Source organism: Falco naumanni, chromosome 16 (assembly GCF_017639655.2).
Source record: "Falco naumanni isolate bFalNau1 chromosome 16, bFalNau1.pat, whole genome shotgun sequence".
NCBI lineage: Eukaryota > Metazoa > Chordata > Aves > Falconiformes > Falconidae > Falco > Falco naumanni.
In genome coordinates this window covers 7,400,323-7,427,312 of record NC_054069.1, presented here as the reverse complement: position 1 = coordinate 7,427,312, position 26,990 = coordinate 7,400,323, and the positions used below count along the sequence as shown (strand labels likewise).

At 40.1% G+C, this 26,990-nt stretch overlaps 1 protein-coding gene across 2 annotated transcripts in view; it reads right to left on the bottom strand.

Annotated features, from left to right (window-relative positions):
- The window catches only part of ARHGEF12 (Rho guanine nucleotide exchange factor 12), an 80,246-nt gene that overhangs the window by 15,113 nt on the left and 38,143 nt on the right, over positions 1–26,990 (bottom strand). For both annotated transcript variants that reach the window (XM_040616164.1, XM_040616165.1), the window contains 26 exons: positions 21,891–21,989; positions 21,393–21,442; positions 20,530–20,587; positions 19,625–19,803; positions 18,958–19,035; positions 18,310–18,429; positions 17,579–17,713; positions 15,889–15,960; positions 14,994–15,086; positions 14,277–14,387; positions 13,670–13,768; positions 13,054–13,096; positions 12,560–12,665; positions 11,623–11,760; positions 11,104–11,136; positions 10,255–10,369; positions 9,103–9,208; positions 8,662–8,874; positions 8,089–8,218; positions 7,756–7,791; positions 6,928–7,082; positions 6,128–6,274; positions 5,229–5,314; positions 3,662–3,787; positions 2,738–2,852; positions 15–115 (listed from right to left, as the gene is read on the bottom strand). In XM_040616164.1, coding sequence (XP_040472098.1) covers positions 15–115; positions 2,738–2,852; positions 3,662–3,787; positions 5,229–5,314; positions 6,128–6,274; positions 6,928–7,082; positions 7,756–7,791; positions 8,089–8,218; positions 8,662–8,874; positions 9,103–9,208; positions 10,255–10,369; positions 11,104–11,136; positions 11,623–11,760; positions 12,560–12,665; positions 13,054–13,096; positions 13,670–13,768; positions 14,277–14,387; positions 14,994–15,086; positions 15,889–15,960; positions 17,579–17,713; positions 18,310–18,429; positions 18,958–19,035; positions 19,625–19,803; positions 20,530–20,587; positions 21,393–21,442; positions 21,891–21,989 — 2,744 coding nt within the window. The remainder of the gene's footprint in view (positions 1–14; positions 116–2,737; positions 2,853–3,661; positions 3,788–5,228; positions 5,315–6,127; positions 6,275–6,927; positions 7,083–7,755; positions 7,792–8,088; positions 8,219–8,661; positions 8,875–9,102; positions 9,209–10,254; positions 10,370–11,103; positions 11,137–11,622; positions 11,761–12,559; positions 12,666–13,053; positions 13,097–13,669; positions 13,769–14,276; positions 14,388–14,993; positions 15,087–15,888; positions 15,961–17,578; positions 17,714–18,309; positions 18,430–18,957; positions 19,036–19,624; positions 19,804–20,529; positions 20,588–21,392; positions 21,443–21,890; positions 21,990–26,990) is intronic.

Genomic DNA, 26,990 nt, shown 5'->3' with positions numbered 1-26,990 from the left:
CATTCACCTCCTACCTGCTTATTCTCAGACTCTTTGACAGCCTGGTTCACATGGTTAAGGATCTGACGACAGTGATCCGCTGCTTTCTTCACTTTTTCTTTCTCTTCAGGAAGCTCTGCAAGAAAAAAAGGGAAATTTAATAATGTTTTCCAATAAAGAGTGAAAAAGTCAGAGATCTAGTGCAGTTTGCTGTCCTCGAATTTGAGAAAGAGAACTTAAAAACAGAAGAGCCTATCAACAAAAGTGCTGCATTTCAAAGGTGAAATGACAACCATACATCTGTGACAGGAGATAATTCATTCTGCCCTGCACAGGACACCAGCTTCTGATGATCAACATGCACAACACAGCACTTCTTACTGTTCCTTTTGTGAGGGGCTTGTGACAACTATTTACTCCACAAGCATCAATCTGAGAAGTATTCTGAGAAATCTAAAAAATTTACTAAGACTCCACTGTGCTACAAAGACAGTTTTGGGGTACATATTTAAAATCGCACACAGCCAGCTAGCCAAAGTCCCAGGATTTGGCAACTGACTACTTTCTTCTGTATTTCTACCAATCCTCTTATTTATATAATTTGGAAGAGAGAGAAACAGATAAAGAAAAATAATGCAAAATATATTTAAAAATGCGTTACATAATAACTTTCTGCACCCAGATAACCTGTATTTATTTTAACAGCTTAGGAAAGAAGTATCTCTGGCTACATTCATGCAGCCTGATTATAAAAAACAGTCTTCCATTACAGCAAGAGCAAACGAGTTATCTTTCTAGCCAATGTCACTTGATCATACACAGAGACACACACAGGTGAACCCCATCAATTCTCACTACCGCAAGCCACATTAAGAATCTAGTAAACAGGCAAATAAACAAGTACATCAAGGATAATGGAGTATCACATGCTTCCTAATTATGATTAGAGTGAACTTGTAAATGCAGTATATTTTTTTATGAGTAATGAAATTACACTACAGCAGGTACTGCTAGTAAACCTGAAAAGGCATCTTGTGGTATTATTAATCATATTTTCGCCTGTTATGCTGGAAATATCTGCCAGTGTAACACATCCTAGCTAAACTCCACCCTCTGCAAGAACATAAAAACGTTCTGTAGTGCTTTAGAGACGCAACAGACGAGGAAAGAAGGCTTCATTAAGATTCTATTGGTGTCTATTGTGTAGGGAAATATTTCTTTCCAAGTTGTTCTTCATTTACATCATGTCAAGAACATCCAAATATTTTTTTTTATGAAGCTTGTTTTGTATCAGACTTTCCGGGTGTAGGTCAGACTGCATTCTGACCATTTTCAAAGATACTGGCAATTTTGAACGAGTAACTGAGGATTGATTTTAAAAACAAACCAAAGCAAAAAAAAACCCAAACCACCACCCAAAAAACTAAAACCGAACACCCTTACTCAGTAACAAGAAAACCTTGACATTAAAAAAAATAAAATCAATTTGTTCTGTATTACCTGATTTGTGGTCTCTTGAAGAAACATGGTGATTTGCCATAAGCTTTAACACTACATGTTCTTTGCTTAGATTCTATAATCTTCCTTTTCTTCTTCCTTGCCTAGAAGTATGCCCTATGTCTATCCAAGCTTGTTTAAGCAACGGAATAACTTGATAGGTTTTTATTAGATTCTTCATTGTTCACATTTTTATGTTCGTAATGGACAATTAGGGATTTCTGTTAGTGAAGATCTTACTTTTTTTTCCTCTCTCAAATATATTTAACATGGAAATTGGAATTCATGTAAATGCGTTTTCTCTTAATAGTTTGATTTAGCTATCTTAATGCCCTGAATTCAAGAAAAAAAGGTTTATCAGAGTATATTTATTATTGAAAACCACTTTATTGAAACAGAGTATCATCTTTAGTGATTGCATGCTTTCTAGTTATTTCCTTCTTCAAGATTACAGAAGTGAGTTAAATATATCTAGAAAATCACAGAAAGAACAAGGTATGCTAATGACTATTCAAAACAATAGCACAAATGCAACTTGCCTTTCAGTAAGTTCCTAAAGATGTGGTTGCTAAGAGCACGTAACAAGGAAGAGTTACATGATACCTGCTCTTTCTATTCCGCTTCTATGCCTTCTGAATGTAAGTTCAGCTATTGACATTATCACATACTCGTATACAAACAGAAATAGAAAGGGTGCACAGAAAACATTCTCTTCACTTCTGTTTGGCTGTCATAATCGTTACAAGCCGTAAATAACAGTAACCATCAGCATAAAACTAAGAAACTGGCTAGGAACTGGAGGGTGGAGAGGAGACAGTCAGGAATTCCTGGTTTCCTTCTTCAAAAACTAATAGCAAATCGAGTTGTTTTGCCAGTAACTTTCATAAGCAGAGTGGTTTGGTTTATCTTCAAAACTTCAGCGCTCCCCCCTGAGCTTTTTAAAACTACGTTTAATTTATTATACTGCACTCTACACACACTACAACCCAATGCAGACTGTTATTCGCTTATTTCACATTGGATTTCTCTTTTTTTCTATTTTTTGTACAAAGAAGGAAAATGAATTTAACGTAGAAACAACGACTGGATTTTATTATTTTTTTTAACCTGCCCTCCCCTGTGTGGGAGGCAGCAGCGAGGTCACAGTGAAAAGTGACAGTGATCCATACAATTGAACTGTTCTTCAACATACGCCTTGAAATCGCATTTGTCTAGACAACCTGCTGAGATGCATGCACAAACCTTGGTGGAAAGGCTTTACCTGTGTACTTAGCAATGTTATCCAGCAGAAGGGGGTACTTTGTCAACCTCTGCATCTCTGTGGGAATGATATCCTTCAGCTGCAACCGGCGACACAGTGGATTACTCTCAGCATCCTAAATTTAAACAGCACAATATCTACATTTGTCATTTTTATTAAGATTATAATTACCTGAATGTGTAACATCTATACATCACATAAACGCCTATTACTTCACTTTCCAGTAATTAAATACAAGACAAGAAATGCCAGGATCTATCATTCAGACAACACATCCCCTCTCCCTTTGCAATTACGTATAGGAAAGGCTCATCACAAAAGCAGCAGCTTCCTTCCCTCATTACTTCACACAGGCCTGGTACCATCTCCAATCAATCTCAGCCACTGCCATGCAGGGAAGACATCAGTTTAGACTTTCACACTATAGCAAACCTACAGTACATTTTTCAATATAACCTCAACCCTTGTATTACTAGAATTCTTCTCAGTCTGTGGTAATGAAGATAATGTTCTCTCCTCCAACTGCCAAATGTATTCAAGCCCCTTTCCTGGCAGGCAGGATAGGTATATATCATCTGTCTTCTGCCCGTGGAATGCATCAAAATTGCACTACTATAAGCAGTTTTCCCCACAGAAGTACTCATCCTTGGGAAACAGCCACCTCAAGTGAAGTGTCACCTCCTGCCTGGGACAGCGCGTGCTTTCCTGCATTCTATCAGGACATTCTGTGTTCCCCAGAACTAAAGGCTCCTCCCTCCAGAAATGATTAGTAAAGATAAATACAGTATTGGAACTGATCCCAATCTGAAGACAATGTTAGACATGATGTCATTAATTATAGTAACTTTATCTACAAGCATTCATTATGCTGTGCTGGCCACAAGCCACATCCTCAGGCAACTCAAACCTTTGCATAAAATTCACCTGCACAAATGTCTGGAAGCGAGAGTCCTTCTTTTGGCGTGACTTGATGACCTCTAGAGCAAAGGGCTGGTTACTGCAGAAAGTGGCAGTTGCATGTTTCAGCTTCTCCTCTGCTGGTCCACTAAACTGTGCCAGAAAGACAAGAAAGCCACATTTAGACCGACTCAAGTTCAGCATGTGCCACTTTCAACATATAGCCACATAGCAGAACTGGTCTTGCCAGGGAAGAAGGGAATTACTGGCAGTATATGAGAAGTAATTTCCACCCTGTTCTTAAGGTCTTGTCTTCCCGATCTACTGAGGAACCCTTTGCATCTCAAACTCTGCAGCTCTCCTGTCTCCAGCCCTAGCACATCCAGTCTTTTCCACAGATGCACTACTGATTCAGAGGGAGAATACGGTGCCATGTCTCCACTAGCAGCCACAAGGAAAGCAGAAAAAACTGCACTCAGATGCACGATAAGGCATTATCTACCAGACTGCTGGTCAGCAAAGCCAAGAGTCATCTTCTTTCTCAGGGACACCCATGCTTAAAACCAGAATATTAACATGACATCTTATTTCCTAAACAAAAGTATTACAGAAACAGAGTTAGGGGAAATGATAGCCATGAGCAGAGCTGAGAAATGTACTTGAAATGACAGATGGTTAACCTCTTACTGCAACTCTTCCCATTCCTGCTACCCAGTCTGAGATGCAGCGTAGTAACTCCTGAAATACTCACTCCAGAGAATGAGATCCCGTGGGTTTTTGTTTCAGTCACTTAGCCAAAATACTACGCAAGGGCATATAACAATTAGCTTGAAGTCTATCTTGCTCTAGCAAGTATTTTCTCACTTTTTCGTAATACACAGGAAAACTGAAAGGGTTGGAGGTGTTTCTTTACCAGCCACACCTGATTTTTGTTTTCCTCCTTTTTTTTTCTGGAATACTAGACAAACAGTGGGATACTAAAAAAACACCAGAAGAGACCTATGCAGAGCTGAAAAGAATTAGGCAGATCAATCTTCAATCCTAAATTAAGTAGTCTTGAAACCAAACTGGTAAGTTCTCTCTTGGGAATCTCCTTTTTCAAAGAATCTGTGTCACTCCTGCTCCTGTCATTTGGATCTCAGAAAGGAAGCCTGCGACAGTGTTATAAATTTGAAAAGGTCCAGCTACGTAAATTCTAGGATTGGAAACCAGTATTTTAATCTATTTTTAACTGCACCACAGGCAACACAAGACTTATATTTCAGTGTTACTGAAATAAACTGTGCTATCACCTTTTTCAAAATCTAGTTCTTAGCTTTATGTCTGCAAAACTACCTTTCTGCTCTACCCACACATCATAAGGAAATTATTTTTTCTTCTTTAAATTACTCTTATCTCTAGCCAAATGAAAAATCCTATGAATTCTTCCTGCTTTCCTTCAACCTTCATTCTGTAGCTCTGTGTTGGCTCCACAGAAATGACAACTCTTCAGACCTTCAGTTCCTATTAGCTGGGAATTACCTTCACTAACCTCTGGCTCTGTCGTTCTATGAAATGTTATTTTCAAGCACAAGGAAGCAAAAAAGGATTTTACCCAGGAAAGCAAGTCTTCCCCAATTTGGCCAATAACAGAAGTCTCGTTCCGTTTTCGGACAGCTTTCATCTGATCGTTCAATACAACTTAAAAAAAAAAAGTAAATTTTATTAATACTGCTCAAATTGTTTGCTTAGTTTTTTCATCATTGATTTTAAAATAGAAACTACCTAGGAAAAGACTAGATTTGCAGTAATTTCAGTTAAATACATCCTGCAACCTAATACATTTAGCAGAATATCTAAGAAAACATTATATAACTCCTTTGCACTTCTGTCTCACCTCTCTTCCAATGTCCACTAAGAACCTTTCCAGCCTTACCTTTCCTGAGGCTCAGTATCACTGCCCTTTTAAAAACATAGGAATAATGTAGAATGCAATTTAAGCCACCTGCATAAAATTATACAAGTGGTTATTCAGCGGCAGAACTGAAATTCTAATTATGAACAGTTCTTTCTCTAAACAATTAGGAAGGGCTGCCCTTCAAAACCACCTGCAAGCCATCAATCCTCCCAAATTTGTTTTCATATTCTCTTAAACAGTTGTAACATTTTGAACACTGACCCATTAAAACCATTCATCAAAGCATTGCTCCTTTTATCAAAGCATGAATCAGCGGAAGAGAGTCTGTGTACACAGATAAGAAAAAGCAAGTACCTGAAACACTGAACACATGCATTCCTTAAGAAATTATCTTTGTAAATCAGAAATGGAAAAACTGTGCAAAAAGGAAGAACAGCTGAAGTATCCTTGTTCATCTGAAGCATTTTACAAAGTTGCCTGTTGTTTCTGGGTCACTTGCTTAAATTTTTCAGGAAAATATATATATATATACACATACAGACCCCCAGAATTCCAGCTGCAACTACAAAGTTGAAAGGCACCTCAGCTGCTCTTACCATGAAGCCCAAGGATATCCTCCAGATTTGAAAAGATTTTCCGTTTGTCACTGGAGTTCAAGATCCCTTCACGGGTGACACGCTGGTAGAAGACGTTATGCAGAACCTTCAGCGTGCGGACGTGAGCTCTCTCAGTGTAAAACAATTCTGAAGAAAGAGGGGGAAACAGGATTGTAACCACCTTCTTAAAGAGGTGTGGCAACGTAGATTCAGATGTCAAGCAAACAGAAGCAGAAGTATGAACTTACAAAAAGTCTCCCTTACCGACACCTCCCTTGCTGGCCCTATTCCAGCTTGCTCCAGAATGGAGCCACGCTCTGCTATACTTCCATGTTTGAAAGAACAGAAACACTAATTGATTCATGACTCAGAGAGCTCTCAGCATCTCTTATAGCCACATAGAGTTCTGCAGGATTGCAAAATCTGAAATTGATATGAAGCTTTGAAGATGAAGTTTGGTAGTAGCTTTCCATTTGCATCATGTGCTTTCCAACAGCCTAGACAGTGCCTCTTGCCTTCTTTTATGGCACATGATATTGCAAACTGGCCTTTCAGTGTCAAACCACTTAATATTGCTTATTTCTTCTCCAAGGACTGGATTAGTTTCACCGCAGGATACTTTTCAGTAACAAGTACAACTTTCACAACACACGAGCTCTGCAAACCATAAGACTTAGATGGCCACTACTTCAAGCAGATTAATGAAGACAGAGAGAGTATGGAATTTTAAGAACTTCAGAGCTTCACAGGATAGGTTTCAACTTTGTGCTTGGTGAGCTAGGAAAAAATACCCATCTCACCATTAATCACTTCTTGGCGCTTGATTTCGTAGGGTTTCAGCCCCATCAACACTTCTCGGCTCACAAGTTGCTGCCAGTTGGGAGGGTCCATGTCCATGTCAAAATCATACAGCTCATCCTCACTTTGTACATCTGCGAAACCAACACTGTCCATCCTAACATAAAAAAAACAGGTCAGATACTTCCCATTTTAGGCATGGATGTAAGGAAGAAAGATTATTTTTTTTTTTTTTTACTTCTAAGTACATGTATCAGTTGTAAAGCATTATGAATATGCTCTCCCTAACAACTGAAGGCTGTTAGATGTCTGAACCTATAGGCACATTTTCTAATTTTGCCCTTTACAGAACAACTAAGAGTGAATATCTGTTCTTACAGTATTTCCATAATCCTCCTTTTAATGATACAGATAAAATAATTTGCTTGAAGTCAAATACCAAGCAGTGAGAGGGCAGGTTACAATTTATTTCCTCCATCTATCTGCAGATACAGACCTAACAGCAATACACAGATTTTATATTAAAAAAAAAAAAAAATAAAGAGGAAAACGTGTGGAAATCTCAACTCCCTAACCCATCAATTTGAATCAGTAGGTACAACAATCACCATACTTCACTCACAGATCAAAGGGCTTATCTGCATATGATTTACTCCACTTGTCCCATATACAGATGCCCGTGTCTCATTTCATGTATTTATTTAAGAAAAGGAAAGATCATGCAGACAATTGTACCAGCTCAGAACTATGAACATCACCACATTCTACTTCATAACTTGTTAAAATCTAAACAAATTCAGTGACATTCGAACATTTACAAGCATACTCACTTGCGAAAAGGCTTTGGTGTTCCCATGTCAACCATTCTGCAAGGAATGAAATAAATTATTAGGGAAGCTTATGCAAGAATTTCACCCCACTCAGACATCACACAACTCCAGACCAAAGGCCTCACCTCCATGCTAGAACATTTGTCCATCTGTCAGCCTCACCCTCCTGATCTACAGTTTTCTGGTACTACCGCAGCAGCAGGCACAGAACATTTCCTACTTCTACCAATAATATTTAACACAAATGATGTCACTTTTTACGGACTAAGCTCCCACAGCCACTGTCCCATGGAGGCTCTTCCAAGGCTCAAGCAACCAGGGCTCCCTAGTTACCTCTCTGATTCTCCCTCCTCCTCCTGCAAGTTTTCCAAAGGAGATGGGAATTCGAAGGTGTTATTAGGTGTGCGGGGTGTGCCATCCATACAGTCATTAGCAGGTGGAGCTTCTCCAGTCTGCTTCAAACCTAAACACAGAACAAGTATGAAATACCAAGAACTGTACCAAATTAGAGTACATCAAAGAACTTCACGGTCTCTTCATAGCTTCTTGATGCACCACCTCATTTCAGCTTAGAACTAGAGGAACTGAATTCCTAGTTTGGCAAGAAAAATCTCGGTGACAAATCTTTCTAGATGACACTGACTTGTGCTTACAAAAGCAGGCACCTGAGACTGGCTTTTTTCCTGTTCCGATGCCACACTGATAGAACCTGCCTAACAACAATTTCTGGCCATGATAAGATTTCCTAATTTGAACCAAAGAATAAGTCAGAAAAGATGACTAAGGCAAGGAAGACCATGTCTAATGACATAAAAACATTTCCCAATTTGTTAAGTTTGTTGCATCAGAGCTTTGCCCATCCCATTCACCGTCTTTAATCATTCCTCCTTGCTTGTATTATCCTACCTGTGTCACTGTCCTTGCTCCCCTCTGGAGAGGAAAAAGGACCCATTGCCAAAGGAGACATTGGGTTGACAGGTGGGTATGGTGCATCTGCTCCGTCACTGGAGGACCCACTCTGGCGCATCTTGCTAGAGTCTGATGGCTCTGGGCTAATAGAAGACGCTGTAGGCAAGTGCTTGGGATGGCGGGGCTTCTGCATTTCCATGGCTCTGCCAACTACACAAACACAGAGCTGTTACATTGCTGAAAGAGCATTTACCGGTTTTCAGCAACGGAGAGAGGAAGCATTTCAGGACAAAACAAGGTTTATGTATCTTCAAAAACATTTTTTAAAAACAAAAAGTTTACTAAATCTTCTTAGCACAGATTTTTATAAGACAGCAGAGACTTTATCTGACTTTCAGACTAATAGTTAGGGAACATACATTTCCTTGTCTGACATACTTGCACTGCTATCGTGTCGACTCGGTCTCCTTGGTGGGCCCAGAATGTTAGGAAAGCCTCTTCTCTTTCCTTTTTCCTCTCCTTCTTTCTCTTTCTTGATACTTTGCTGCAGTTAACATACAACAAAAAAAAAAAGCAAAGCAAACAGATCACATTTCTTCAAATTCAGTTATTTACTGAGATACTGACTAATTCTTTAAAACTACAGGAGCTTGGTACAAAAGGATTTTATTTTGAACAAGTTATTGACAGGTCAACATCCTGCAGCATCAGAGGCAAACACAGCCTACAGACAGACTATCAGTGGTGTGTAATAACAGGGTTAACGGCAAGGAGGCACAGCATCTGAACAGATCCCTAGGGTAAGAGACCAATTCACAGTGACCCACGGCACCCTGTTTCTCTAAGGCATAACATCGTGTGACTCCAAACCTCCACAAGCATACAGACTCTAATCTGGGAGAAATACAACTTATCCTACCACTTCAGAAAGGCTGCGAATGCTTGATCTAACCTTTTTGCACTGTCATGGGAGAACTGCTTGTTGATGGGTCTTAACATTTCAAAGGAAGTTGAAATGCTGATGAAAATAAATAGCTACTGTGACCAGATACACCCCCATACTGTGGGAGACAACTGAATACACCCACAAAGATGGAGTGTTGGTGGAAAAATTCATTATATAACTGGGAAAGTGTGGGTGGCAAGAAGAGCAGCTTTACTGCATCAAGAAACATGAGGTTTGGGGCAAGTTTCTCAAGATGAAAACTAAAGTATACAGGTCAACAACCTGATTAGCCTTAATGAGATCCTCATGTGATTCAAGGTTGTATTATATGAAACATTTCTCACCCAAAGTTTTAATAATGTTGGAACTGCGAAAAGCAGGCAGATAGAATTCAGGCATATAGATAAAGAAAGAAAGAAGACAACTCATTTCTAATCCACGTGTCTGAAAACATATGTAGAACCCAATTTCAACTGCTAAGTTTTCTACACAACTCAGTAATCCCAGCTCCTCTTGATGCAGCAATGAAGACTGTAAAAATCATACCAACTTCTAATGTGTCATGCAAAATTAGATTTTGAATTCTAACAAAGCACCCATGCTGGGAGCTTTAAACAAATGCACTCTGGCCACAACACTACTACCTTGATCTTTGGCAAGAAACCGATACGGCCACGCTTCTGCTCCAGGTTACGAGGTTCTTTAACTTTGACTCCCAGGTGTTTCATGTAAGTAAGAATCACATACTGCATCGTGGAACTGCCAAGTATATACAAAAAATAATTAAAAAAAAAAAACACAAACAAAAAACAGTTGGAGGTTAAGGAGAAATGTATTGGGGAAAATACATTTTTCCAAGAAAATTAAAAAAGCAAAGGCTCTATTGAGAAATTAACCATTTTTCAACTACAAGAACTTGGCATCTTTTTGGTTTTGTTTTTTTTATAGGAAACTTTCACAGACAATGGGAAAGACTCAGCCAGGAACAGAATTTGTCCTCTTGTAAATAAAAAATGGAGTATATAAAAGATGTACCAGCCTAGGAGGTGAAAATAACATTTTGAGAATTACACAGAAGGTTCTAAAATTATATCCTAAATACATGTTTGAAATAACATTATAGTTATGGTAAAAATAAGTAACAGTCAAAGGTATGGTTGCTGTAGAGATTATAGTAAAAGCTACCAGACATCTGCATGCATACAAACTGAAGAAGGCAAGGCATGTAGAGAAAATAATGTTAGCTACAAAAAACACCCCAAGAGAAACACGAACACTCAGTGACAGTAACCTTTTTCAGATCTGAAACAAAGGCAACAAACCAGCATAAGAAGGGGTTGAGAGCAAGAGACTGATGCTCTAAATTCAAATTATGTCAGGGAATTTAGAAAAAGTTTGTGGCTGCAGCCAGCAGAGGGCTGCCTTGTTCTGCTCAGCAGAACAGAGTCAGCAGCGGGGTTCTTACTTCACAAAGCCCACACAGCTTCCATTACCTCTTGTCTTCTTCCAAAGGCTGAGATGTCATCCTAAAAACAAGAAAGAATTTCAAAACAAAACTCAAAAGCCAATTAATCCCCAGACACATCCACCCAGAGCATCAGCAGTTGTGTTCGAGTGGGAAAAAAAAACAGTAAACAAAAATGAAGGTTCAGCTGGGAAAACTGGACTCGGCTCGCGTTGAAACTAAAAATGGGTTCTGAAGCTATAGGTTTCTACAACTCCAAAAAAAGGACCCTGATCTAATAATGCGCTGAAAAAAAAAGCTGACAATGGAAACATTACCTCTGCTATATGAACAGCAGCCTTCTTGAAAAGATATATGGACTTAACTATTAGGTTACTTTCTGCTATCATCACTCAAACATACGTTGACAGCAAACAGGGGAAGCAATGTAAACACAATGGTGTCAAAGTGCTTCTAGTTCCTAATTCCTTTGCTCTGCTGTCTTTGGGTTCAGGGTAGAACCTTTTTTACACAAAGACACACCCCAATTATACTTGCTGTTACTCACAAGACTTCCTCAATTTTAGCAATAATCTGTTCTGCACATGCTCTTTCCTTCTCCACTGCATTCCGGTCACGAAGTCTTTCTGCGTCCAGCTTGGTTAGCTCTCCTTCTGCCAGGGTCAATCCCATGCTACGTTTCTGCCTGGAAAACAGGGAGAGGGAAGCATCACTTGAAATTGAATACTGGCCTATTACAAGGAAAAGCAACCTGTTGACATTCAGAATGTCGAACAGGTTTCACTATTGGTTTCTGTATGAAAATGGAGAAGTCATGACATTTCTCTGTAACATTTACGGTCACTGTAAAACATAGCTAAGATACCCTTTGGAGGGATGGAGCTGTATGGCACTTATTCAAGAAAGGCAGCCATTGCAAGAGTCAAGAAAAACTGGTTACTCTTTCTGAAGCATGCCAGGTTGCATATTTGAAGCATATACTTGAATTGAAACATTTTTAGGTGGTATAATGTCTCATGTTGGCACAGAGCTCTTATGACTCCACATGACAGGGCATATTAATTATCAAATTCTGCTATATGCCCATGTGATTATTCCATGCCCAAAGGGGAGACGGAAGGAAAAAAAGGAAGAAAAAAAAAACCCACAAGAAAGATACAAGCTCATTATAAACACAATTAGTAAGAAGGATTTATATAACATCAGCTAAGAAACAATATTCTGAAATTGCCTCAAATAGGTTTAAGGAATGAAGACTCCAAGCTCTAAAATTGATCTTGCAGTTGATTATTTGCAACACGGTGTCAAAAAACATTCAAAGACTGGTCACAGGGTGACCGTGGAGGCTGTCTACCCAGCAGTATCTTCGTATTCAGTCGACGCCAAATCACTATGTCCCTCAAGTCTGGACTGCCCCTGTACTGGACATGTTGACAGAGGGCAGGTATGAATTAAATGAAAACTACATAGACAACTGTTGCTACCTGAAATCTTCCAGATTCCTTTGAACTTCTGGACAGACTTTATCTTGCATAGTTTGTATAAACTGGCGATGAAGCTCTTCAGGAAGGAGTTCCGGCCGTCTTCTGTCTGGAAGTCAGAAGAGAAAATAGAGCATTCGAGAACTGTCCTCTCCACCTTAGAATAAAGTCATTCACATACATATTTTAACCCATCCAAAAGTACCTTTTTGCCTTTCACTTGCTGATAATATGAACTTCAGTGCATTAAGTGTAAGCAGTTTTGGACACATCCACTGTCATACTAAAAAATGTACATGACAATGTGGCCAGTGCTTCCCCACCACTTACACGCATGCATGTATTACGTGCTCCCCAAGAAACATAAGAAGCGTTTGTCTCTCCCTGTAACACATGACACTGTATGTTTGAAGCAACCCCAAGCACATTTCAGAAACTTGGACTGACTCAGGGAGTAGAAACTGCAGAAATAGATACCTGAGGCAAGGGCACCCTACCTAGTTCTAAGGAGATTTCATCTGGAACTGGAACTTTTAGATTCTGTAAAAGAAAAGAAAGGCCGGGAGAACATGCACAACAAATGCCACTCCGATAAAACACACAGTACAAACATACAAATAAATCCCTCAAAAGCCAAAATCATACAACCTGAACACATGATGGTATTAAGGGGAGACTCCCATCCCCAATGTGTGTTGCATCTGAACATGTGGTACTAGCCTCCGCTACACTACCTCGTCAAATTCATGACGGTAAGGAAGTTGTTCAGGCTTTCCAGCAGACATAAAATTTCCCAGTCATTGCAAAGCCACATCAATATATGCAGCAATTATTAACTAAAAGGCAATGTATAACAGCTCGAACTTGCTTGCAAATCACAAAATTATTTCCTCTAACAGACAATGCATTCCCTGTGATTTATTGAGTTACCAGGCATCTGAGGCTACACACCATTCATTTTTGCCATGTTCACTGGTAACATTTAAACAAAAAAACTTCTTATTTTGGAGAACTGAAATAACTCCTTAGTTTTTTCCTTTTCAGGTGAGTGGAGAAAGGTAGAAGTCAGCTTGCTAGATATGCTTGAAAATGAGAGAAATGACTGGAACCTACTGCAGCTCGGTCCAAGAAGAACTGGTAGAACTCAAGGAAGACACGCCGAGTCTCTTTGGAGTTGGTCTGCTTGTACAAGTCTGTGTAAAGGTAGCACAACTGCAAAACAGAAGGGGAAGAAATTAAGTGATACCATGAGAACTCTTCTAACACCCCTAACTCCAATATTTTTTCAAATACTTCAAGGAATTCAGCATTGCTGGATTGAAACTCTTCCTAGCTACTTTCAGCCATCTAGATTGCTCAGGTAACCTCAGCTAGGCTGCCCCAGTAATCAGCAGAGAAGGGAAGGGGGGGTGGGGGGAGAAGGAGATCAGACCTCCCCTATAGATGGCTAATCCCACCAGTCGATAGACTTAGGGTGGAATGAAATGCTTTCAAGAGCTAAATACTTATTTGTAAACAGCTACATGTAAGGGAGAGAGTTCTCTTTGTGCTTCTCTTCATTTATCTGAAATACTCTCATGCCTGCACAGGAGCTGCATTTCTCTCCTTGCCAACCCAGCGGTATCACTGACAGTGCACTTACACAAGAACAAGGAGATTCTGATACACCCTGGTTAAGGTGATCAATGTGGGTGAGCAAAACAATTCCAGGACATCTTACCAACGCTGCAGGGTCAAACTGGGACACCACATGATGCAGAAGAACAGCCAGGTGAGCTGGGCGAGACTTCAGGAGCTCAATGTTTTGGAAACAGCTGCATTGTCCATTAATCTGTAGAGATACACAGAAACTTTTTGAATTATTCAAGAAAGCTACGGTGAGAAAAACCAAGAAGTTTTGTTCCAACAGCTTAGCTCCTCATTTGTTTAATTAAAAGTGATCAACTCCAGAACCTTTGCAATGCCATTCTAACATACCAGGAAGAGCTTACAATACAAACACTTCTTTTAAATAATTTCCTGAACTCTATGTACAATTTAATGAAATATAATTCAGAGCAAAGGACAGCTAAAATAACTCAGATTAAATATTTCAAAAGCCACAGCAGCTATACTGCTGTGACAACAATGCAGAACTTAATAGAAACTAAATTAAAAGAAAATTAAATAAGGCAAATTAATTTCTAGAAAGCCTGAAGTAATGAGCAGAAAGAAAACTTAACAGAGAGAATCAAAGACGGCATATTGTCATAGACTCCCCAAATGTTTTTACTTGGCAAGATCAGCAATAGCAGGAATCACATTCTCCGATTCTTAACTCACTACACAGGAATCGCTCAATAAAAACAAGTCATGGAACACCTGTATTTTAGGCATAGAGGAACAGAATTATGGTCAAGTGGGAAAAGGTGTGGCTGAGGCTAAAAGTCATTCCCACCTGCTCCTGTTCAGTGTCAAAGTCGTCATCCTCTGCTCCAATGATCTGAGGCCCCACTCGGGATAGAGGACTTCCAACACTGGACTGGGAATCCTGGGATGAGTGGAGAACGAGGGAAGAGAAAGATGGAAGGGAAGGAAGCAGCGTACGGTGCTATTACCTTCTTGGCACAGTAAACCTTCTTTACTAAGTTAGAGACAGTAATATAATTTTTATACTAATTTTCAAAACTTAATGGAAACCCCAATCACTTAAGTCCACCTTGTCCAAATTTGCAGTTGTGAGATCCCCTTACTAATGCTTCTCCCAAGTTGCAAGCATTCAGAAACATTAGATCAGATGACTCAAAACCAGCTGCATCATCCTCAGACACGAGCACACTAAGCGTGTGGCACATGACAAATGCCATCTTAGTACATATGGAGAAATATTACTTTGGGAAGTCAAGCAGATGAGGGGAAAAATACTTCACAAGTCATTCTATGGAAGACAGTAATACGTTCAGATAGGTCTGCACTTTCTGCTGTGTTCTGCTTTGAACCTGATCTTGAGGCCATCCCTGATAATGTCAGCCTCATAATGACTAAATACCCTAAAGAAAAAACTGTTTCATTGATTGCTGGACTCAAAGAATAAAATATGTACAAAGTCCTCTACCTATTTTAGGTCTGGCTGTTTTACTGCTGATTATGTATTTCTCGCTTCTAAATGGGCCTGCTCTTAAACTCCATAAACATCTACTCAGCTAATTAACTTTCCCTGCACAATTTTAATTGCATTTTATTTTCTAAAGCAAAGTTTATGCATGCTCCATCTAGAAAGCAGGAAAAAAACAGCAAGATTTTAACGGCTCCATTACAGGAGATGCTGTTGCGACACTATGTTTTGTACTCACAGTATCTTGAACTTCAGTCTTTTCCGGGCTCTCATCTGCATAAATCCGCTCCTTCAAGCCACTGCGTGGACTCTGGGAAAGAAAGTTCAGTTCTGGTGAGTACCAGCAAATCCAGGAAAATGAGAACTGCACAGTACATTTTTCAGCCACAACAGCCAAAACTTCTCCTTTCTCACAGAGTGAACTGTTAAACAGCTGAGTTATGAACAAGAAAACTGTGTGACCTACATGCACAGTCTCCGAAAAAAACCCAAAAACAAATGCAGAAGCAGTTTCAGTAAGAAAGCTAGTGACATTGAGTAACAGCAGAGCTGTAACCTCTGCTAGTGCACCTGCCCTTGGCTTTCTCTCTGCTCTCTTCACCTCTTTGACAGTTTCTGTAGTACCCATGTTGCCAGCGCTCTGACTAGACCCCTTTCTCAACATCCCCTCTGAAAAGGGTGCTCCCAGCAATGGGCTCAGTATTTCAGGTTTAGTCTCACCACGGCCCAGCAGAAAGGGCTAAATAACCTCCCTCCACCTGCTGGCAATCCTCTCTCTCCTGTAGCTCAGTAGACACTTGGCTTTATTTGCAAAAAGCACGTGTTGTTGGCTCATCTCAGGGTGTCTGCAGTAACAACCAGGTCTTTTCAGCCAGGCTACTACTCAGCCTGTTGGTTTCCAGCCTGCATTGATGCATGGTGTTATTCCATCCCAGCTGTGGAACTCTGGACTTCTTGTTAAACTTCAAAAGATTTCTATTGCCCTCAATCCCCAAGTTTCTCAGGGTCACATTGGGATTGAAAAGATCGATTGTTTGGTGTGTCAATCACCTCCAGTGACCAAATACCTTCCACAATACTGACAGGATTAACTTTATTAGGAAGATATTTATGAATTTTGTTCTGCATTTATTGTATACAAACATGAGTGTATAGTCAAAGTTGGAGGACAAGTGCCTCAAAATAGAGCCATGTATGTTCACTATGTTCACATTTTGGAGGTACATCTGACCCACTTTTCTTTCCCTTCCAATTGCTAGTACAAATTTAGCTGCCACGTCCTTACGTTAAACAACAAACTAATGCCAAAACCCAAGTACAGAGTCTCAATTCCTCTGCACTAATCAAACAGTGACTTAATTAAGGATTAGGTGCTAAGGCACTCCAGTAGGGAGACCACACGAGCACACTTTTTTGATAACTAACACACTAGATTGATAACTAACGAATTAACAGACTAAGAGTCTTTACTGTTGGCAGTAACTGAAGCTTGTTCGGTAGAAGTAAGACTCTTCCCCACTTTCATGGCAACTCGCCCACTGACTGGATCTGAGTCACAGCTGCCATAATCGGAATATTACCACATTCTTAAAAGATGCTCTAATTGGCATCTCTGAGTTCTGAAAAAGATGCTGGCATCCATCTTTCTTTGTTTGGTTACAGGGATTGTGCCAGGAAAATCTAATCCTAGATAAAAACCCAAACTCCACACTATTTCTTTTCCAGTCCCTAACAAAGTCCAATACAGTATGCTTTCTCAGAGAAAGATTTTTGGTGTGTACTGAAAAGCCTATTCCAATAATACACAGCGTTACTGAGATACACTACATATGTATAATACGCAGGACAACACAAACATAAAAGAATCTGCACAAGAAAACCAAATCCAAAAGTATAGAAGAAAAATTATGAAGCCATTCAAGACTCACATCAGCAACATCACTGTTTGGTCGGGAGGGGCTGTCACCACTGTAATCCAGTTTGCTCACACAATCCGCACTCTCTGCCTCCACTTCACTAATCTGCAGTGATTCTGTCACAGACCTGGAGGACAAGACTCCATCCTAAAAAAAAAATAAAGTAAGTTGGGAGACAGCACAAAGCAAGTAGAATATTTCCAGAGACAATCCTTAAAAATTAGCTGTTTCAAAATGGAAACATATAAAAAAAGTTTTATAAATAAGTTGAACTATCTAGAAAAGGCTGTAAGGCTTTTCTAAGAGAAGACAACAGAAAAATCACACCCAGTTTTCAGGACTTATAACGTTATAGGCAGAGGGGAAAGGGGAAAAATAGTATCACCTACATTTTTTTTTTTTGCAAAAGCAAAGCTGTTTTATGTTCCAGTTATTCATTCTCCAATGTAAGAATGACTTCACAGGTTTCTTTTAAGTTGTATTGACAGACAGACTAATAAACACCTCATAGTCTGCACTTAATATTTTAAAAGCAGTTTTTCACAAATGATTTCAAAGTCCACTTCATACGCTCCCGTTGCACTCTGCAAGCCTAATGACAAAATCTCAGCTCTAGAGGGTGCAGTTTGCCTGTCCAAGCACAGACGAGCACGGCCGGGAACTCCTGCTTGCCCAGAACATCATCATCCCCTAAGAATTTTCACCCGGAACATACCACAGAGAAGCCCAACACATTCTGTTACCTGAGTACAGCCTGTGGCTTTGGACAACTGCTCTTGCAGCTGAGGAATGTGCTTCTTCGTTTCCTGTATCTCTTTGAGCAGTCGTGTGGTGGGTGATCGGCTGTACTCTTCTTGCAGAGACTGAAAAATAGTGTTATGAGCTTTCACTCAGTACCTCCTCAGTACCAAAGCTCTGAAACACAACCTATTACTACTCTTCATTCCATTTACACTTTTAAAATAATAAATAGCACATATGCACACCTACTAAGTAGATGCTACAGAATGCCCACTTTCTATAGTTCTCCTGTCTCTCCTGTGCCGTACAAAAATAACCACATTCTAGAGATTTACTGAAATCTCTCAGTAAGTCAGAGATGCTTACTTGCCCAAGAATTAGATCAGATTGACAGATACGTACATTTCCACTTAAGAAAGCTTCCACAATTTTTATTTTTTTTTTACTCTGTCAACGATTAAAAACTCAAGAACTGATCACTAAGAGTGACTAGATCTCTGCTGTTAGTCCGGTATATAGAAAAGCTAAGCTGAAACACAAGCTACACAAGGGAATGTTGAAGATGCTACTAAGCAGTGATTCCACAACTGATCCTTATATTTGCATCATACTTTCCTCCACCCCTCTTCAGACTCAGGCAGCTCCAGTACCTGCAGCCGTTCCTGCTCTTTCTGTAGCATCTTTCTCAGAATCTCCACTTTCTGGTTGTGGACAATATTATTCTCCTCCTAGAAAAGATGGAGAGATTAAGGGTTGGGTTTTTTGGTGGAGCTGGGAAGACAGACAAGGAAAATGGATATGCCCACTTTTCATCCATTTTCTAAACATGGGCTCTGAAAAGCCCTACAAGAAGCAATTCAAGTTTCTAAATCCTATGCATTCTTTTCTACTTTTAAACATAGCTATCAACATATAAATATACATGATAGACAGAAGTGTTTGCCTACCTGTTTTCCCTGCTCTTCTTTGCTGCACATCTGCATACCTACAATCCACTTTTTAGTAGCAGTTACAGCATGACTGGTTTGGACCAGAAAATGTATAAACTCCTATCACACAAATCACAGTGTATCTCAAAGACAACCTATGAATAACCCCTCAAAACCATTTTTTTTAATTATCTCAGCTAGGACTGGGTATTTTTACTTGCAAACTGCTTTTCCCCATGTGATTAAAAGCCCACTGGGTGGCAGGATAAATATTCTGATGCCAATACGTGACATGTGCAAGAAGTACAAAACAATTCAGGAAAAAAAAATATATTACTACATTTCTTCCACTGCTACACTGGTTCTTTGAAAAAGTTTTAAATCTTACCCCCACAAGCACTGGGCTAGTAATCCTTTCTGCATTTCCTGATGTGCCAGGTGAATAGGGAGATGTCATGATGGGAGACATATGCCCAAATGCTGCCAGATCCACTTCAGAATCAGCTAATGGAATCTGGGGCGACCCTGGTGGGCGCCCCTGAACAGTGAGAGCTACATAGGAACCCGCTGCAGGGAGAACAAGAACAACTCACATTTCAGAGACACTTGCAGATTTCTGTGATTGTTGTTTCTCTGGTTGCCATTTTGCCCTAGAGACAAAACTCGGACCATTCTTCACCCATTTGTTCTTCAAACCAGAGAACCCGAGAGCACTGTCAGCTCTGTTTTAAAGATCTCTGTTTAAATTTCAGGTAATCCAAATTCTTTCACAGTAATAATCCTTAATAAAGCACGCAATCCAATTCCTACTCCAGTAGTTGTATTTACCAGGTTGCATTTACAGAATACATACGCTCATGCCGCAAAATAAACTGCGTTAGGGTGGAAGAAACCACTACCACCTTCTTCCTTGTACAAGAAAATCAACCAAGAACACACTTCCTTTATCAACCCCAGTACGTTGTAAGCAGCGTACAGTAATCTACATTAAGAGTGCCTGAATAGCTGTGGTATTTAAGGTGGAATCAAAAGATGGGAAGACACATTGGCAAGTTTGATGGTAATCAAGCTACAGATAAACTGCAAAAGTATGTATCAGCTCAGGTCTGAGATGTCAAAATTACCCCAGTTTCACTTCACTGTTTCATACACACCCTTTATCTCTCAGTATGGGGCATGGTTAGACCTCGTCCTTGTCACTTGACAGCGGAATGGGTCATTGGTTCTTTAAAATTATGCCTTTCACGATTAAAAGGAGCACAGAGATAAAACCAGTACCCTCTCTTTACTTACACTTGATCAGCTTTACCACCTCCAAATGGTTTGAGTGTGTTACAAGAGTGCCATTCACCTGGGGGTAGGGAGGAAGAAAAAGTTAACAGTGTTTAGCTACCAATTTCCAACCAAAGGTACCCATACGCTACAAAATAAGCACTAGAATGAGAAACAATATTTTCTCCTCCCCCCATCTGCATTACTGTATCTTTCAAGACAACACATAAACAATTTGTCCTTCTAACAGTTTAACTTGGTGAGCAGAGCTCTGCAAAAAACACCTATACACCCATACCAAAGGAAAGCAGGCGCTCAAACCAAACCAAAAACAAAAAAAGCAATCCACCTCTGACTGGGCAGAAAAAAAAATTAGGGTAACTAATTTAATTAATTAATTTAAATGCGTAGTTGAAATCCCAGCGCTGTGTCAGTAGCTGCTGTAGCACAACCATTATTTTGCAGCAATATTTTAGAGTCTTTAGTTACTGACTTGATTTCTTAGTTGTTTGGGACTAAAACAGAATACAGATCTAGGGGCAGTTAGGGGAAAAACAATAATCCAGGAAGACTATTTATTTACTCTGTTCCTTCTTTCTCCTGTCAGTTCTGGATTTGTTCTATGTGTGGTACTTGAACCTTGTAGGATGCTGAACTTGCCCATAAAGTTCTGAAATGGGAGTGACCTCCACAAAAAAACTAATGTCCAGTAGTGAGCTTTCGGTGGTTACTGTTCTGGTTTCCCCAGAACATCAAAACTTAGGCCATCACCCTATCCCACAGGCAAATGCAAACATTACAGCAGATTATCAATGACATTCTTGCAGGGAAAGAGCTCATTCAACACAAAGGATCCATTTCTCTGACGATTTGGATGCCCTTACCTTGATAATTCTATCACCTGTTTGCACTCCAGCCCGCATGGCCGCTCCATCTAGAGAGGCAAGAATCATTTAGTTCCAACGTCAATAGAACCATTCAAGGGCAAAATGGTTTCAGTACCTCTGCAGCTCCACACAAAGCTACCTGCTGCACTCACCCAAGCTTCCTCTGACTCCATCAGATTAAAACCTCTGACTAGACTAGAGCACTTCTGTTTTGCAGTGTATACATCAAGCCACAGTCCCACCACGTTCCAAGGAGTCATTTACTTCCTCTCAGATACAAGAGCTCAGTTTCTAAATCCATCAGACACTGAGGAGGTGATTCACTGCATCCCGACAGGCAATGTCCTTTGCACATCCTATTCCGAACCTACAGCCATCCCACCCATGAGGAAGGCATCTGGAGTTTTCTCCTCCAGCTCATGCAAATGTCTCTATGATTCACAGGAAAACCCTCAAGGCTGCTCACTGGCTAGCACATTTAACAAGTCTGCTTACCTTCTTTGACGGACTGCACGAAGACTGGATTGTCTCCGCTGACTGTCAGCCCAAATCCGTTTTCATCCCGTTGGATAACAACACACCGTTGAACAAGACCTGCATAAGAAAGTAGGGAAAGGGCAGAAGAAAGAGAAGGAGAAAAATACAAAGAGACACAAGCTAGGCATCAGTCCAAAACCTTATCCACCTAGATAATCACAGAGTACTGAAAGAAACTGGTACAATACAACAGGGGAAAATATATGAGAGACAGAAACAGGGCATCAGTCCAGAAACAGATAGGATGTCAAGACAGGTCAAGCTTATTGCTTCAGTTACACAAAACAGATACACAACAGCAGAGATGCAGACAGCTCTGGCACATCAGACACAACTTGAGGTAGAAGCAGCGTTTTAAGAAGGGCAGCTAGGTACACGAACCAATGAGCACAATTTCCCTTTGTTTGTATTAATAGTTCTTCAAAGTATGGCAGCAGGCTGTCATGTTCCAGTACACCATCAAAAACATCAAACAAGTGTTTGTTTTACAAGCTACTTTAAAAAAGAAATCACAAACCTCTCAGACTAACATCAGCAGCTTGGACTAAAACAGATCTATTGATCAGGAAAATTTCACCCATCTCTCAACAAAAATCTCATCTTGGAGCACCTTCTGCTCCAGGTGAGACTATCACGAAGAACCAGAACAGCAGCATAAAGAGGTACAAGCCACATTACACTGAACACAACTTCTGCAATCAAGCTCATTTCCCACTGAGCCACTACAGGGCCAAAATCCCAGGAGGTGCGAGTCCTTCAACTTGCTGTGTGACATCAAAGGCAACTTGTTTTGTTTCCCGGTGTCAGGATTACTCAGTATAACACGAACATAAATACTGTTGCAGAAATAAATGTACTTAGTAGGTACAGCATTTTCAAACAGTGAAATGCTGTCTATGTCCATTGCTCACCTGAAAACAAAATAAGGGAAAACCAAACCAAAACGAATCAGCAGTCCTGGAATATTCATTGCAGGGCACTTTCTCAGGAGCATCTGCAAAAAGCCTATCACAGTGGAGCCCTTATCTTGAAAAGTGACCTTAAAACTCTGCAAAATGCTTCACTGATGTTCTCTTATTTACACAACAGAAACTACTAGCTACTAAACATCACTTATTTCTAACAGCTTGCTTTGCTGCTTCATTTATAAATCCACATCAGGCAAAATTCTTACACCAGCACCTTGAGAAAGAATTAAGTGTTCTCCACAATGAGATACCAAAATCATAGCAGTTTCCGTTAGTACAGAGGGAGCTAAGGGAATTGTGAAGATGCTGCTCCAGCAAGACTGTCTTTTCTGGAATAATTTTTAAGGAAGGAATTAGAAAAAAGTGTGGAGTCATACCCATGTCTTAAATTACTCTCGCACCACTACAGCTCCTTTCACTTCTTTGGAGTAACTCCTAATGGAAATGAGGAGCCTCAAGTGAAAACACTGTCTGCCCAGTCAGCCCTGTTCTCCTCCAGTGTGGCATATATGAAAATGGGTGTGGGAGTAGTGGGAAAGGAAAAGCTGCATTCCAGCACTTCTGCAGCGGTCTGGTCACAGTATCATATCCCAGTAACTCCCCTTCTGCTGATAAAGTAGAAACAAATTATACTGTACATAGTTATCTGCAGTAAGTTGATAGAATGGATGCAAGGTGAAAGCAGACAAGAGGGGGAAAAACCCACCACCTTTCACACCCTCTTTATATGGTTAAGTGAAAGAACATGCCTCTCCCTTTTGTACCTCCCATTTTTCTATATGACCAAGCTTCTTTAAGTCTCACTTCACAAGAATGATGCCCCAGGGTGGGGTGTGGGAAAGAGAACATATGCTATTTCATAAAAACAGCTCATTTTAAACCCTGCTGCCAGACGTACAGGTTTTATGAGTAAGACACTAACTAATCTTTTGACTCATAAGAACTGTCCTTGTTTAAAGGCACAGTATAGCCCTGCGTGCTCATTGCTCTTCCACCGAATTCGTTTCTTTTCCAGAACCAATAACCCTTGGATCTACCGATAAGCTTCCTCCCTGAATGCACCTGACCAGCGGCCAAAGCAGTGGCAATGCAGTAGGAGATGCAACATAAAATGACTTTACAGAGCGTAACTTAAGTTACAGGAATAATCAAGTTAAACTGTTTCACACCACAACACTCAATTTCACCCAAGACCACCTTTTAATTTTAGTATGGGGAGGCAACTGAAATTAGGACAGCTTGAACCCAAATGAGTCCGTAATTGCTTTTTCCCTGTATTTGTTCCCTTCAGACAAGAAGCAGGCAGTTAACCCTCCTCCTCAAACAACAGAAAAGGCTGGATGAGGTGTAGGTAGGCCAGCTGAGAGATTCCATGCTTGATGGAGATACACAGCAGCTTTATTGTGATTTTAATGAAGTTATCTGAAAGTTTTCTGAAGATAACACCATTGCCTACAGAAGTGGATCAGCTTTGATAGCACTCCCTGTCTAAACCAGGTAAACTAAAGACAGCAACCTTCAACTGCTCTCTTTTACACTGCTGTGAGGAAAAATCAGCAAAGAAACCCCCCAAATTTGTCACTTGCTCGCTTCTTTAAATGAAATACATTCAATTTCAAATCTGCTTAGTGGTGGAATTTTAAGACTAGAGCAGCAATGTTTTCATAACCCGCATCTTGTACCTTGAGCACCTCATCAGACACTCTGGAATGGACCTAAAGGAAAGCCACAAACCACTGAGTGCCCAATGACACACAGCGTAAGGTTTTCAACAGCTGTTACTGTCACGCCTGGATATCACAAGTACGTACAGAAACACTTATATTAAATTACTAACTAAACCAACTTCACCCACTCTAATTAAAGTCTGTGAGTTCGGGGCTACACTGAAGAGTCCACGTTAGCAAATGGCAATTAGTTTTTCATTCACCTTATTCGCTTTCCTGTTCCAATTCCTCACGTTCCCTGAATGGAAATCACAAGTCATTCATTTGGAAATATCTTACCACGTTATTTCACTTTTTTTTCAACTGAAACTTAGTAAACATTACAAGGTCAACAGAAACTTATCATCAATAGTACTCAAAAAACCAAACCAATAATAATCTTATTCCCACATTCACTTTCACATGACAGTATCTTGATGGCATGCAGTGAGGAGACATCACTCTATACTTTAAGTACACAAAATTGAGACTATATGTTCGTATGTCGAGTGGATTCATAAAATTCTGTGGAGAAAAAACATAAAGCTTAAAAATCCTTTTTCATCCTCGTGTGTATTATAAAAACTCACTGGTATAGCCTCAAGCCAGGAGCACAGTAAAGCAGCTAACTATGTGTTGTAGTTAAAGAGGTTTAAGATTAAAAATGAAAGCAGTCAGAAACGACCAGTGTCAGAGAAGAGGAGCTGCAAGAAAAACGAGGACGATCAACGTTTCAATAGGTGGCACTGCTCCCTCTGCGACATGGTGGCTCCGCGCTCCAGCCCGTGACCAGCGTGCCTTTTGGCAACAGGGAAGGGTAAAGTCCGAACTCCTCAAGGTCACCAACACATCATGGTAAAAATCACTGTCTCAAACAGCCTTTCCAGATACGTTTCAATTGCCCAAGAGCTTCTCTAGCAAAAAGATCGTTTACCACCTTCTCTTCCACAAATCCTAAGTATTTGGAAGTTATTCAATAAAATAGGAAAGTTCCCTTCCCTAGCAGTGCACAAATAAAGCAGGGGTTCCTTCTAAAAACCTGACTCACTAGACAGGAGACATGAATTACATCTCCCATAACACAATGTAGCTTCTCCTCTAATCAAACTGTGTGGGACATGGCATGGGAGGAGACTTGTGAACTATAACCTCCCCGGAGGCATGAGGCCACAGTGGGAAAATGCAATTTAATACAGCGATTTGACATGAATCATTTAATAAACAAAAACAAACTCCTTGGGGTTTTGAGAACTTCCACACGTTTCACTTAATTTGGGAAGCTTTATTTCTATAAAGTATTTTCAGAAATGCTGCTCCACAAAATAAATAATACCGTCAGCTTTTATAGCTAAAACTTCTCAAAGGATGAAATTCTGAATTTCACTTAGTTCTAGTTATTACCATGATCTTCATGCCAAATGCCATACTAGCAGCATTCTTCAGATTCTTCCACTAACCTGGTAACAGAAGTCATGTAAAGCCAGTCCAAAAACTATACTGTTTGAAATTAGCGCAGCATATAGTGTCTTGCTAAAACTTAGTAACAACGGGTTCATAAAACAAGGCTTGGTAACCTTTCTAGAAAAAAAGAGACCCATGTATTTTAACCATGATAAATAGGACTATCTGCTCCCATGGCAACGACACATTCAGCCCCTGTGGTCGAGTGCCCCTGCACCCACAGCCTCCTGGCTATTGTAAGGGTAGTGACGAGGGGCTCCTGAGAGTCCTCTTACAGCCTGGAAAAATGGTGGCCACAACATAAAGACACAGGGCTGCCAAGAACTGCGAGAAACAAAACCAGAAGAGTAAGTTCAATGTAAAAACATCTCAACAGGGGTAAAATCTGGGGTTTCAAAACAAAAGATTTAAAAACTCATCCCAGTGTTGGAAAGAATATATGAAAGAGTATGTACACAGCCTAGTTTAATATTTGGGCCAGAGACTGATCATTACCAAACATAAAGGAAGGTATCTTTGGAGAGCGACCAAGTTATGGGAAAAAGGGAAGAGGAACTGGTATCTCATCTAGCACCCTGAAAGCTAATTTCAAGTTCATTAAAAGATTACATTCTACTTTGAGAAACAGGTATCAAGTATTGTGGGAGGTTATGGCACTAATTAGTAAATTCCAGCATATCTGAATCTCTCTCCTGATCATCTACATTTTGTTGAATACACGAATATGAGATGGCTGGATTTGTGGAAGAAAATACTGCACTCTAAGCTTCATGTCACTACAGATCAACTTGCACGTATTAGAACCATTTCCCTACATAAACACTCTGCCCACCCCCCACCCCCAAGCCACTCATATACTTCAAGAAATTCTGGTCTCTTGCTCCTTAATTAAGAATTTCAAGAGGTAAGAACAAACATATACA